General features: G+C 33.6%; 2 protein-coding genes across 19 annotated transcripts in view; both read left to right on the top strand.

Moving 5' to 3' along the window:
- LOC127842636 (steroid receptor RNA activator 1-like) overlaps positions 1–5,137 on the top strand; it is a 50,647-nt gene extending 45,510 nt beyond the window's left edge. For all 6 annotated transcript variants that reach the window (XM_052372259.1, XM_052372257.1, XM_052372258.1 and 3 more), the window contains one exon: positions 2,130–5,137. In XM_052372259.1, coding sequence (XP_052228219.1) covers positions 2,130–2,471 — 342 coding nt within the window. In that variant the 3' untranslated portion in view covers positions 2,472–5,137. The remainder of the gene's footprint in view (positions 1–2,129) is intronic.
- A 682-nt stretch (positions 5,138–5,819) lies between these two features.
- LOC127842626 (uncharacterized) overlaps positions 5,820–13,186 on the top strand; it is a 39,299-nt gene continuing 31,932 nt past the window's right edge. For 10 of the 13 annotated variants that reach the window (XM_052372231.1, XM_052372219.1, XM_052372220.1 and 7 more), the window contains exon 1: positions 7,295–7,314. In XM_052372231.1, the coding sequence (XP_052228191.1) occupies positions 7,299–7,314 (16 nt within the window). In that variant the 5' untranslated portion in view covers positions 7,295–7,298. Of the gene's footprint in view, positions 5,995–6,043; positions 6,252–7,294; positions 7,315–12,365; positions 12,492–13,186 lie in introns of those variants that run through there. The other 3 variants (XM_052372228.1, XM_052372229.1, XM_052372230.1) reach the window with 3 other exon arrangements.

The following is a 13,186-nucleotide window of genomic DNA, read 5'->3' as shown; positions in this document are numbered from 1 at the left end:
GTCAATTACTTCTTCACTAATTTGCTCTGACTCCCCGCAGTTCGCTAGTTAAATTTTCGTGAGTCAAACAAAACAATAGTGTCAGTTATCAAAACGTACCCCCTATTTGTTATCACAAAGGTATTGATTTATTAGCAAGCTGTTTTCAGAGAAAACCCGAGGTATGAGGTATTGTCATAGCCTGCTCGACGTCCGCCGGCGTCGTGCAAAAACTTTTACATTGGCTCTTTGAAACTTCATATGAAGATGCACCTTGATGAGTTCTACACGCCACACCCATTTTTGGTCACTAGGTCAAAGGTCAAGGTCACTGTAACCACTAAAAAAAAAAAAATTCTGACAAGCTTTCGCAGCCGAGCATGGCACCCGTTATGCGGTGCTCTTGCTGCTTTATTACTTTGATTGTTGACACGTTATTTATTACCGTCGATGGTGCGGCATGTTGTTCTAACTAGTAGCCAGCGCAAGTTGGCAGTATGTCACGCGCAAAAGTAAAATTGTACGATTTATTGCATGAAAAAAAAAATGTTCAAATATTTTTCCAGGTTAACCTTTTCCCGAAAATATAACCTGTTAAAAACCTGTTAACTGGTCATTTTGGTAGGTTAATCGGTTAACCTCTTGCATCCCTAATAAAAATACTTACTTTTAGGATTACACTGTGTATCAAGGGGTTTGTACCCATTCATAAATAACATTTATTTGGCATTGGATATGAATTCACCAAACTTGCTTGTTTTAATGTCTTAAGGGTTTCATGTGTTTGGCCATGGTTACTATGAGACAATGTCTGTTTGGTACTGTTTAACTCTTTCAGTGCTGGAACCGAATTTTGAAGGCCTTTGCAAACAGTTTGGATCCAGATGAGACGCCACAGAACGTGGCGTCTCATCAGGATCCAAACTGTTTGCTATTCTGATAGTATTCTTTGAAAAAAAATCGAAGAAAATGCTAATTTTATAAATTCTGCAGACGACATTTTAGCAGACTACAAATTTCCCAGCATGCAAAGGGTTAAACACACCAGACAGTGGAGCTTGACAACTTGGTACTAACATAATTTTAAAATCCAGTTCATTTTTAATCCGATTTTGTGCTCAGCATTTAGTTACACAGCATTGTGTTTACCACTGCCACCTTTTCAAATTTAGAAATTAGATTTGAAGAAAACTAGTTATATCTATGAATAATTCCTTAAAGAACACCGTTTCACTGTACATCTTCAACAGTTATGCGTTTTAATGAGCATAAATCTTTCACCTGGGCTACAAAAAGAAATCTGTGTTTCCATCAAGTGTGAACTTGACCTTAGGGTACTTAATACCTTGTTTCTGCCTGGGTCAAGACAACTAAAACCACAACGGTTATAGTCCTTATGCTTTTGGCAGGGCCAGAATAAACATACACAAATGTTGTTTGAAATCCAGGGAAAATATTCATTGAAATCCAACATTGTTTTTTAATCCAATTACTACACTACTTATCAATAAGATAATAGTAATGTCTGAAAAGTTTTAAAGTAACTATTATAAAAAGAGAAATAAAAAGCTTTAAAAAAAATAAATAAGTGTGCTTTCTGGGAAATGCCATGAAATAGATTATTATTTGTTTCACCAAAGTGAGAGAATACATGCATTTTCTCACTTTACTGAGGAAATAAATAACCGCAAAAATTAGAATATTTTCAATTGAGCATGCACTCTAGAACATATTTATTAACACACTGTCCTGAGAAAAAAATAATTCATGGTATAACCTGAAAAACAAACAAAATCCTATATGGCATGTACTGTTTAATTTATAGCCCAACAGATTGTGAAGTCTTAGAGCTTTATTGTTACCATTAACCCTTCCCATTTAGAAGCTAAGCGTAAATGGCTGTATACAACAATAAATGCACAATGCATATAATAAAACCAGAGCAGCCTGCAAGTAACTCACTGTCTGTTTAGGTTTTATGCTGTTTGCTGATCATCAGTATCTAAAGGTTTCGAAATTAAACCTTTAAAACTTGAATATAGTAAGAAAGGTCTTAATTTTGAATTTGTAAAGGACTACAAAGTTTTCAAAGTGCACTCCTGAGTGGTAAAGTGTTAATTTTTTATTCGTTACTGTGTTAATAATTTAAGGTGAACCAGTGGATAATGGGTGTGAAACGTTTGATACAACAGCAGCAGCTGTCAGAGAAGGAGATAGAGATAATATCAGAAAACCGCCAGTCATCAGAAAGAGCACAGACTGAACAATCTGAGACGACAGATTCTACAAATATTTTCCAAGAGTTCAATTCTGCCAGTGAAAATTTAGAGACTAAGACAAATGAACTGTCTACTGATGCAGTGTCTGAGACAAATGAACATAGTGCTGATGTTGGTGACAAAAATACTCATGAACAGAAGTCTGCTGAAAACGAGTCAGATGCTAAAGATGCCTCTAACAATGATGAAAACCAAGAACCTGATAGAACATAAATGATTACTGCTTTTATCTGTTAAACCTGAACCATGTTTTGCTGGTTTTTCCTTTCCCCTCTTGTGCAATAGCTCAATGATTACGATGATTGAGACTTCATATTAGAATCAGTGTTTTTATGCCCCCCGGATCAAATGATTGGGGCTATATTGTTTTTGGCCTGTCTGTCATTGTATGTGTGTGTGTGTGTGTCCCAAAACTTTAACCTTGGTCATAACTTTTGCAATATTGAAGATAGCAACTTGATATTTGGCATGCATGTGTATCTCATGGAGCTGCACATTTTGAGTGGTGAAAGGTCAAGTTCAAGGTTATCCTTGAAGGTCAAAGGTCAATTTTTTTTTTCAAAAACTTTAACCAAAACTTTCACCTTCTTCATAACTTTTGCAATATTGAACGTAGCAACTTGATATTTGGCATACACGTGTATCTCATGGAGCTGCACATTTTGAGTGGTGAAAGGACAAGGTCAAGGTCATCCTTCAAGGTCAAAGGTAAAAATAAAAGTCAAAGAGGCGCATTAGGGGGCATTGTGTTTCTGACAAACAAATCTCTTGTTGTTATGTGCTTGTAGAATGAATAAGATTTTTAAGGCTTGTGTTTTTAGATTATTCAATTATGAAACAGATATAATTGGTAACCTTAACCTTCATATTAACTGAATAGTAAGCATTATCTTTGAAGATCTTTTATTCATATAATATATTGAATTATGTGTTAATGTTTTATTTTGTGCTAATGAATCACATACATACACAATATGGTCAGGTGGATATATGGTACTGGATATGTACTGTACATTGGTTTGTCAGAATGTAATATTACTTGATAATAATATACACATGGCACAAAAAGCATGGTGTTTTTTACATGTGTAAATGGTGCACTTAAAATAAAAGTAGTTATGTAAGTGCGGTTGTTTTTGTTTTTTGTTAATGATGGCAAGTGACATGTCAGGGGATAATGCTTTTAAGGGTAATATTGCAATTGCATGTGGGTATTAATGTTGTTTATCTGATAAAATGGGCTTCTTATTGGATTTTCATCTAATGGTATATAGCTTATTGTGATAACATGCATTTACGATGTATAAGGGCTGTTTTCTGTGAAAAGGTGGTTTAATGTAAGTGCATAAAGTGTTGTCCCAGATTAGCCTGTGCAGTCTGTGCAGGCTTATCAGGGATGACACTTTGTGCTTTTATGTTTGTTTTTTCGTTTTCTCAAAGTCTCTTCTTATAAAAGATCCAGTTTAGTCTGTGCAGACTGCACAGGCTTATTAGGGAGGACACTTTACCACACATGCATTAAACCCCCTTTTCACAGAGCATGGCCCATATCATTATTATTAGAAATGTTTTATTTGTACTAGTCAGTCTAAAAAATTGTAGGATTTATTATTAGAAATTATATTATCATTTGGCAGTATCTATATAACATGTTTATTTATTTATTTCATTTTTCTGCAGATATTAAGGCTTCTTAGTTTGCAAATATTTAGGCTACTTAGTTTTAATATAAGAACTGTAAGATATCTTATTAGTAGAAATTAACAATGTATACATGTATATTCTGCTGTCTGGCAAAACCGGGCTTAATAAATGTGCATAAAGTGTTACCGGTATTCGCAGATAAGCCTGTGCAGTCTGTGCAGGCTAATGAGGGACGACACTTTGCTTTCATGGATTTGTTTAAAGAAAGTCTTCTTTGTTTAAACAGTGTAAATGGAAAGTGTTGTCCCTGATAAGCCTGCTCTGACAGCACAGGATAATCAGATATTACTCTTGAAACAACACTAACGCTAATGCACAGCATTCAGTCCGGTTTTCACAGAGATGAAAGGCTAAAATGAATTATCTTTTTAAATAAGTTCATGGCACACAAAAAGTGACACAACATAAATTATTATGTTACAGTTTAATCAATACCTTGTTTTATTCAGACATGAGCTTGTTGCATTTAATGAATTGTGATTGACATAAGCTACCAATACATCTGTGCATGTTGTTGAATTTTGTTCTAACAATATTAAGTATAACAATAACAAATTATTTTGCAGTCAGATACTGGCGCATGTGGATTTAAAAATATGATTCGTTTTTGCTATTGTTTATGCATCACATGTAATGACTTATGTAATTTTATTATGATATTTCTACTACTGGCAAGTAAATTATAATAAAACCATATAACTGAACAGCTGCCTTATTCTCTTCAAATGTTGCACAAGTGTTTTTGTTGTAGTTGTGATACTTTTCAACTTCTTTGGTGGCAACTGACTTGTCATGTATGTCATATTAGTTATGTCCTTAAATACAACTTTTCTAACAATTATACTTAGTAATTCAATTAAACAGGGCACATGGGAAACTAAGTCGGTCAAAAGCTATTCATAGCTTATGTTTATAATGTTTGTATATTATACCGACAATAAATAAATATTGATTTGAATTTAAATTAATACTTTCATCATATAATATTGATAATGCGTTCTTTCGTTATATAATATTAAAAATGTGCTTAGCTTCTTAAATAAATGCCTGGTAATATTTGGCATTTGTCTAATTTTTTAAACTGAAAATATATGCATGTTAAACCTTCCAAACACCAAACATGTATTTCAATTAAATGTAATCTGTTGTTTAACTGAATAAAATATTAACATTTTCTCGTTAAGCAATTATTTTGCCATTGGTTATACAAGTTGAAATTGCTTGAATTGGTCATTTCATGTTTGCTGCACCTTAATATTTTTTTCAATTTCCTGTCTATTGAGTGTTCAAAAATACTGATCAATAACAAAAATTAACACACAAAAGGCAATTGTTTACTTCGAATCTATCAATGTCACTAAGTTGAATAGATGCAATGTCAGATAAGACAAGTTACGTAACAGATGCATTGTCATTGGTCATTCACTTTTAATCAACGTGTCAAAGTGTCAATAGTCATGGTCAGCATAGTGACAACTCTTCATTTTGATGTAAAACGGTTAAGAAGGTGGAATGTAGGCATACAAAGTAGACATCTGAAGGGTATCAACAGAGAATCCAATATTTTTAAGGAATATTGAGCAGCCTTTTTGGAGGATTAAAGGACGCTAAATGGACAGCTTCAGAGAAAATAACAACCAAAACATCACCAGTATTTTCTAGTGCAAGCTGAACTTTTATGCTAGCACTAATAAATGCTAGTGTTTAAATTGGTTAGCTCTGCTGCGAGACCAAGTTTGATCTACCTTGGATAAAACGAATAATTTGTTTTGATCTTGAAAGTCCGCTGAAAGTTAGCAAATCAAGTGATAGTTAGCCGCTACGGTCTGATTATTTCAAAACAAGCAGCCGTATTAATTCGATTCAATGTTTACATGTCACATATTTTCGCGAAGTCACGAGACTTGTCAAATGTTCTCAAATTATTTACGAAGAAAAAATTAAAGACTAAAAAGGCTTGAACAGTAACACAAGAATACCGTGTCATGTAAAAAATAAAATTAAAATATTTGTTTTCGAATATAATCAAAAGGTAGGTTAAATAAAATATGTTTATTGTCCCCTACCGGTGGTTTGCGCTCTGTGTCAGCGTGTGTCTGTCTGTCAGTCCGTCACACTTTTCTGGATCCTGCGATAACTTTAAAAGTTTTTCATATTTTTCCATGAAACTTTAAACATGGATAGATGGCAATATGGACATTATGCACGTCATTTCATTTTGTTCCTACGTCAAGAATTCTGGTTGCTATGGAAACAAATAAAAAATATATAAATGGTGGAGTTTCACAGGTAGGGGACTAATATTGCTTGGCAAAAGTCTTGTTCTATATATATCTGTTCATTGCTTATGACTATTTGTCCACAAATGACTATTGGCCATGATTTATTATACTGATTAATTAAACTCAACAACCAGCCCAAAAATATGGGGTGTAACAATTTTTTAAATTACTTTCACCATATCAACCCTTATTTGTTGTGCCCACTCTTAACTTCGGTTCAGCTGTCTAAGAAAGGTTAAGACCTTTATTGACCTTGAACAACAGCTAATAAAGTAACATTTTCCTGTCAGTTGGCCTGAATTTATACATTCTAGTTCCGCATTGGCAGAGCTGATAATTATAGCATTGTATTTCGCAACCACGCCTACCAAAGGTAGAGCTTGATGCTTTTGTATCTCAGATAGAGTTGTAAAGCAGATACATGTTATGATGTACAACAGTTCCACACTCGACTTTCAATATGAATAGATTTTGTGTCCCATTATATTAGCCGCAGTGTTTATACTTGGAGGCTTTGTTTTAGACAAGAATTGCGTTTGTACCGGGTTGTTTGCATTAATACATTTTATATCATGTTATTTAGGACACGTTCATTATTCTGATATAATATAATTCATATTTGCCTGTAAAATATGCAGATGGATTTTACATGTACATGTAATGATGTATCTAATATTGCATACACTACGTCTAGCGCGATTTCTGCCATCCACCACCCATCACGGTGATTAAGCCCAGAGTGGACAATATATCACCGCAATACACCGTTGAACACGGTGATTTCGCCGTGGCGAATTGCGGTGTCAGTCTCAGCATTATCGGGAAATTGATCTCATCACGATCTAGGTGGTTCGCGGTGAAATACATGTGCAACAACAACATTATACAAATATACGGTCTGCAATATCGAAATGTACATGTTCATTCACATTGCAGATCGTATAATGTTGTTTTTTTAAACTTTGTATGTACGTGTATTACATGCACTTCATAATAAAATCACAGAATGTTCAACTCTTTCTCTCGTGTTTGCCCTCTTTACCAAATCATTGACATGTCTTACATCGAGCGTGAGTATAGTTTAAGTTTCATGCTTCAGGTTTTGTTTCAATTGTTTCTGCATGAAGTTTCCCTTGTTGTTCTTAATTAAAGATTTGTTTTTAGCTCGACTATTATATATGAAATATATATAGTAGAGCTATCCTACTCACCCTGGCGTCGGCATTGGCGTTAGCGTGCAAATGTTAAAGTTTTCGTACTACCCTAAATATTTTCATTGTCCCTTGACATATTGCTGTCATATTTTGTATACACTTCAACACCGTTATTTCGAAGTCGTCGGGACCGTTAAAAAAACTTCGGATAAACGATTATTTGAAATAAACATTTGACAGACGACTTCTTTGATCCTGAAAAAATACAACATTGTGGAATTCGCATGGTTCGGTCACACTGTGCTTTTAATAATTGTTTTACTTAAAAACGTAAACTAGTCAGATAGCAATAGATTTCTACTTGTAACAAACGGAGGAATAAAACGATCCTTTTTCTTCTTTTTATCTTTCTCTAATTACAGAACATATAAAATATAATGCATAGCGCATCATACATGTAAATACATATGAATACATTTTCGGAAATGAATTCACTTTTTTTTTAAATAAGACGCGATGTCTTTCTGAACACCGGCGTTAGCAGCACTAAACTGGACGCGTGTAACATATTTCTCCAATTTGTCAAGGAAATTGAAGAACTGGCTTCCGCCCGTGTTTTGCTCGCAGAACTGCCTTACGTCGTTGATGCATGTGGTCACACGTTGATTAGATATCATGTTCATTCATGTGTTGTCGGCCTCGTCGTCGGCTTTTGACGACATTATAAAATTAACATGCTACGCGCAGGCGACAAAGGTGTAATTATCGGCTTTGACGCACAACGCGCAGACGACAGGTGTGAAATTACGCTCAGTGTTTTGCAGTTTTGACTTCGGATTAAAGATTGATAATAAGGTGCAAATTATAGTGTTGGGACCGACATAATCACTTCGAATTAACGATTTCTTCGGTTTAACGAAGTTTGGATTAACAATGAAATTTTACATTGAACAAAGAAAAACCACAATCGGGACCCGAAAAATACTTCCAAATAACGGTGACTTCGGATTATCGGTGTTCGAAATAACGGTGTTGAAGTGTACTTGTTTACCAACATGACCCCAACCTATAAACAAGAGCAGACAACTCTATCAAGCATTTTGTCATAATTATGGCCCCCTTTCCACTTAGAATATGCAGCAGATGTTAAAGTTTTCGTAATACCCCATTTATTTTCATTGTCCCTTGACATATTGCTTTTATATTTTGCATACTTGTTTACCAACATCACCCCAACATATAAACAAGAGCAGACAACTCTATCAAGCATTTTGTCATAATTATTGCCCCTTTTATACTTAGAATATGCACATTATTGATAAATCTATGTTAAAGTTTGCGTACTACCCCAAATATTTCCTATATCCTTTGGCATAATGCTTTTATATGTTGCATACTTGTTTACCGACATGACCCCAACCTACATGTATAAACTAGAGCAGACCACTGTATCAAGCATTTTTACATAATTATGGCCCCTTGTACACTTAGATAATTGAACATTTTGCTTAAATTGCCATAACTTCTTTATTTATGATCACATTTTATTATTACTTTGACAAAACAACACTTACCTGAAAACCACAATGGATTCCACTCAAACAATACCCCACGCCCCTACCCAGAATCCCTCCCCCCCCCCCCAACCTCCCCCCCCTACATTTTTTTTTAAACATCATCTAATAAATTACCCCACCCCACATTATACCCCCCTCTCACCCCTCCCCTACCCCCCCCCCCCCCCAATTTTTTTTTTGTTATTTCTTTTTAAACATCATCTTATATAAATTACCCCACCCCACATTATACCCCCCTCTCACCCCCTACCCCGCCCCAAAAAATATTTATTTTTTTCCTTTTCTTATTTTTGAAAGATCGTCTAATAAATGACCACTCCCCACATTTTACCCCCTCTCACCCCCCCCCAATTTTTTTTTTTTTCCTTTTTTTACTTTTGAAAGATCGTCTAATAAATTATTGAATATGAACAATTTCCCCATGATGGCTTACGTTATAATGTCAAGCACTCGAATAGTCGAGCGCGCTGTCCTCTGACAGCTCTTGTTTGTTAACCATTCGAAAACCCTTGCTCGTTTGTGTACATATATAGCTCGCCAACAATAACATACAAACATGTTACATGTACATGTAATTTGATATCAGACTATTTTTGTGATTTCCTGTTTCTTTTGTTACATGTATTGGATCGAATAAATGTACATGTACAAATTTGAGACATCCGCAGTAAGTATTAAATTCCGCAATATTTTAATATCATAGTTATGCGAAAAGATCAGTTGTCATGTTGGTGAGTGACTAATTGTATACCTGTTCTTTGTTCAATAACAAGTTCATTTGAAACATACACTGTATGTAAAATAACGTAAAAAAAGAAATCGTAATATTATGGTAAATATTGATTTACTTATTGTGTTACAACAGGCCTTTTCCGCTCCATTTTGGGAAAACGCCACACTGGAATTTTGGGAATTTCGCATCATGAAAAAACCCATTTTGGGAAAAAAAAAATCACAAAACTGGCTCAATTGGGAAAAATAATCACATGTAAATAGTGTTTTTTATATTTCAAAGAAGTCGTTAACTGTTAAATAACAACTATTTTGATAACACATTAATAAAATTTTACAAAATATTATGAACATGTGTGATAAGTGCAGGTTTTTTTATCTGATTTTGGGGAAAAGGCCTGGCCTTTTTTGAGGGGGAAAAAATCGCATGAAACGCCAGATTTTGGGGCAAATAAGGAAAGTCTTAAATAATCAATTTAACATATTTTACTGTTTTTAAAACAAATTCAAGGCAACAAATAATTTAATTATGCAATATTGTTCTATTGTCTACACTGGATCAGGTTAACTTATATAATTTAAGATTTTTTTGGAATTGGGAATTTTTTTTTTCAATTGGGGAAAAAAACAACCAGATTTGACTTGGGAATGGGGCTGAAATTCGGACCTGTGGCATAGAGCAGAAAAGGCCTGTACAATAATGTTGTGCATTGAGCAAATACAATGTATATCAAATTTATAAAGTATCGATAAGAAGTGTTGTTAAGAAATCGCGGTGAATTTAACGAGTCATAATTTCACATTTAGCTTTTTTTAAACTGTGTAACTCTTTTATTTCAGATACGACCAAGAATATGGATTTCGGAAAATAATGAACATAGTAGCAACTTTGACGAGTTTTTTATTATTAATATTATAAACATGCATTTAAATACTGATTATGTTATAAATATGATTTTGTTATACATGTTTATGTATGTCTATTTATTGTACATGTGCCGTATTACAATACGAATAAAACGCTTGTTTTCTTACGAAATAATGATGGAGAAAGTGATGTAATGGAGAATTTGATGTCTACATGAATTTAGTATATCGAATAAAATGGAGAATTTGTTGTTTACATCCATTTACACATAACAGAACAGATGGTATTTGAACGCATCTTCTCACTTCTGTCGGTATTTTCTATTACAATAAAAAAAAAATTTCACACTCTCATCTACTCAATAAGACGGCGATATATTTTGATATAATTAGGTTAATTGGTAAATAAAGAAACTCTAATTCGACATTCACAGAAACTAATTACCAGTTAACAGATCTTTTATAATAAATAAAGTAATTATCAACTCTGCATGGGAGTCGACAGACTTAAAGGTGCCGCGTAAATTGAAATACAAAACACTGTAGTTATTGTAATTCACACCAACACTTTGCAAAAATGATACAGTCTGCAAAATCAAAATATACATGTTCATTTACATTTACCTGTATTTCACCGCAAACCACCGAGGCCGCGGTGGTCCACCGCGATCACGGTGGTCTACTGTGAGATTGATTTCCCAATAGCGCCCGCGGTGTTCAGCCACTGTGGACGCTTTCTATCATGACGGAAACATCTTCAGATCGCGGTGATTTTCCATGCTAATGAAAAATTTTCCACGGTGGATGGCAGAAATCGCGCTAGACGTAGTGTATATAAGTGTATAAATGTAGTTTATATTGATTCATAAAGTGAACAGACATGCATTTAAAATTGTGTAGATTATTATTCAAAAATTATAATATTCAGATTGATTTCAAATGTACATGTAATGATGTTTAAATCATATGCATCTTATATTGTACATGTAAGTGTATGAAACACTTATTATGTACAATATAAGATGCATATAAGTCAAACATCATTACATGTAAATTTGAAATCAATCTGCATATTAGAATTTTTGCATAGTCACTGTATAAATGTATTACATATTGATTCATAAAGTTTATAAACATGCATTTATAATGGTGTAGATTTATTTGCTGTACACTAGATAACAAACATTTCATAGGTGGGTTGATTAAAGTAACAATCACGCTCAAAAATATCGAATATTTCGTTAAATAAAGCTAACCCATAAAAAAATCAATGTTCCTTTTAGCAAAATGCAAAATTTCAACGTTAGATGTTTTCTGGTAGAATTGATTTAACGTGATACAAAATGCTCGTTTTTATTTTTTTGTGGCCACAAATAATTCCATTTATATCTCCCGTGAAATATCCGAACATTTACGGGCGAACACGAGACTGGATACGGTAAGCGTCGGAAGCATGATGTAGCTCTCATGAATAATCATTCTGTGAAATCAAAATGAATTCTGGGTAACTGGAACTTAGCGAATGCGAAAATGGCTTGTATAAATTATGCAAATGAACGCAACCCGAATGAATCCGATCCTGACTCGAAAGCGAAAGTAGATTACATCGTGGAACGATATTTAGATGCTTAAAACTTGCCGAATGATTGTAATATAACGTTTTTACATCAATGTTACTTGTTTTTAGGGTCTTCCTATTGTAATTAACCATCGTATGGTACTACTTGTTGTCGAATGTTTTTATATAGCATAATACAGTAGCCGTATGTATTGGTGAGCGTGATAGTGACTTTAAGTCATAGGATTGAAGAAAAAAAACAATTAAACGTTAACTTTGCTTTCAATTTCATTTGTAAGAAATGTAAAATTTTTACCTTTATTTTAAAAGAAATATATTTCTTGTTTTAAGTATTCCAGGTGAGTTTTTAATTATTTGCAGTTTATTGGTTTGAAGTTACAAAATAAACTTAAACATTGAACAAAAGATGCATTTTTTTGTGGAACAATATATTCAACTCATGTTCATGTAACATAATTAATTAGTGCATGTGTTTCGTATGAATAGATATTGTGGAAAATTAAAATGGAATATATGTTCCACAAAAAAATGGTAACGAGCATTTTGTATCTCGTTAAATCAGAGACGTAGTCAGTAGATATCTACCTCTCTTGTTAAATCTATGTTACTATACCACATCTAGTGTTGAAATTTTGGCTATTTCTGTAAGGAAAACTGATTTTGAATTTGTTAACATTATATTGCAAAATATTTTGCGAAATATTCTTTGATTTTGAGTATTTATGTTACTGTCAACATAAATGCATTTGTTCTTCTTTTTGAATATGTGACAATTATTGTGAAAGTCGTCATTTTACCAATCTGTGAACTAGAAATAAGATAGTTCCATGCATATTTTACTCAGATGTGCATATAATCTGGGCCTTAACTATGTATTCAGCAGGCAAATAATGTGACTAAGGAAAATCATGTTAGCATTTTAAAAGAGAACTTTATTATAAACGTACATCACAGAGTCTGTGCATTGCAAAAATGCCATGTTAGGTTTACAGAGGTAAATATGGCACTTTATTTCAATGCAAAAGGTATTATA

The sequence above is a fragment of the Dreissena polymorpha genome, chromosome 8, assembly GCF_020536995.1.
Source record: "Dreissena polymorpha isolate Duluth1 chromosome 8, UMN_Dpol_1.0, whole genome shotgun sequence".
Taxonomy (NCBI): Eukaryota; Metazoa; Mollusca; class Bivalvia; order Myida; family Dreissenidae; genus Dreissena; species Dreissena polymorpha.
The sequence above is the reverse complement of the archived record's forward strand: the minus strand, read 5'-3'. Positions and strand labels throughout refer to the sequence as shown.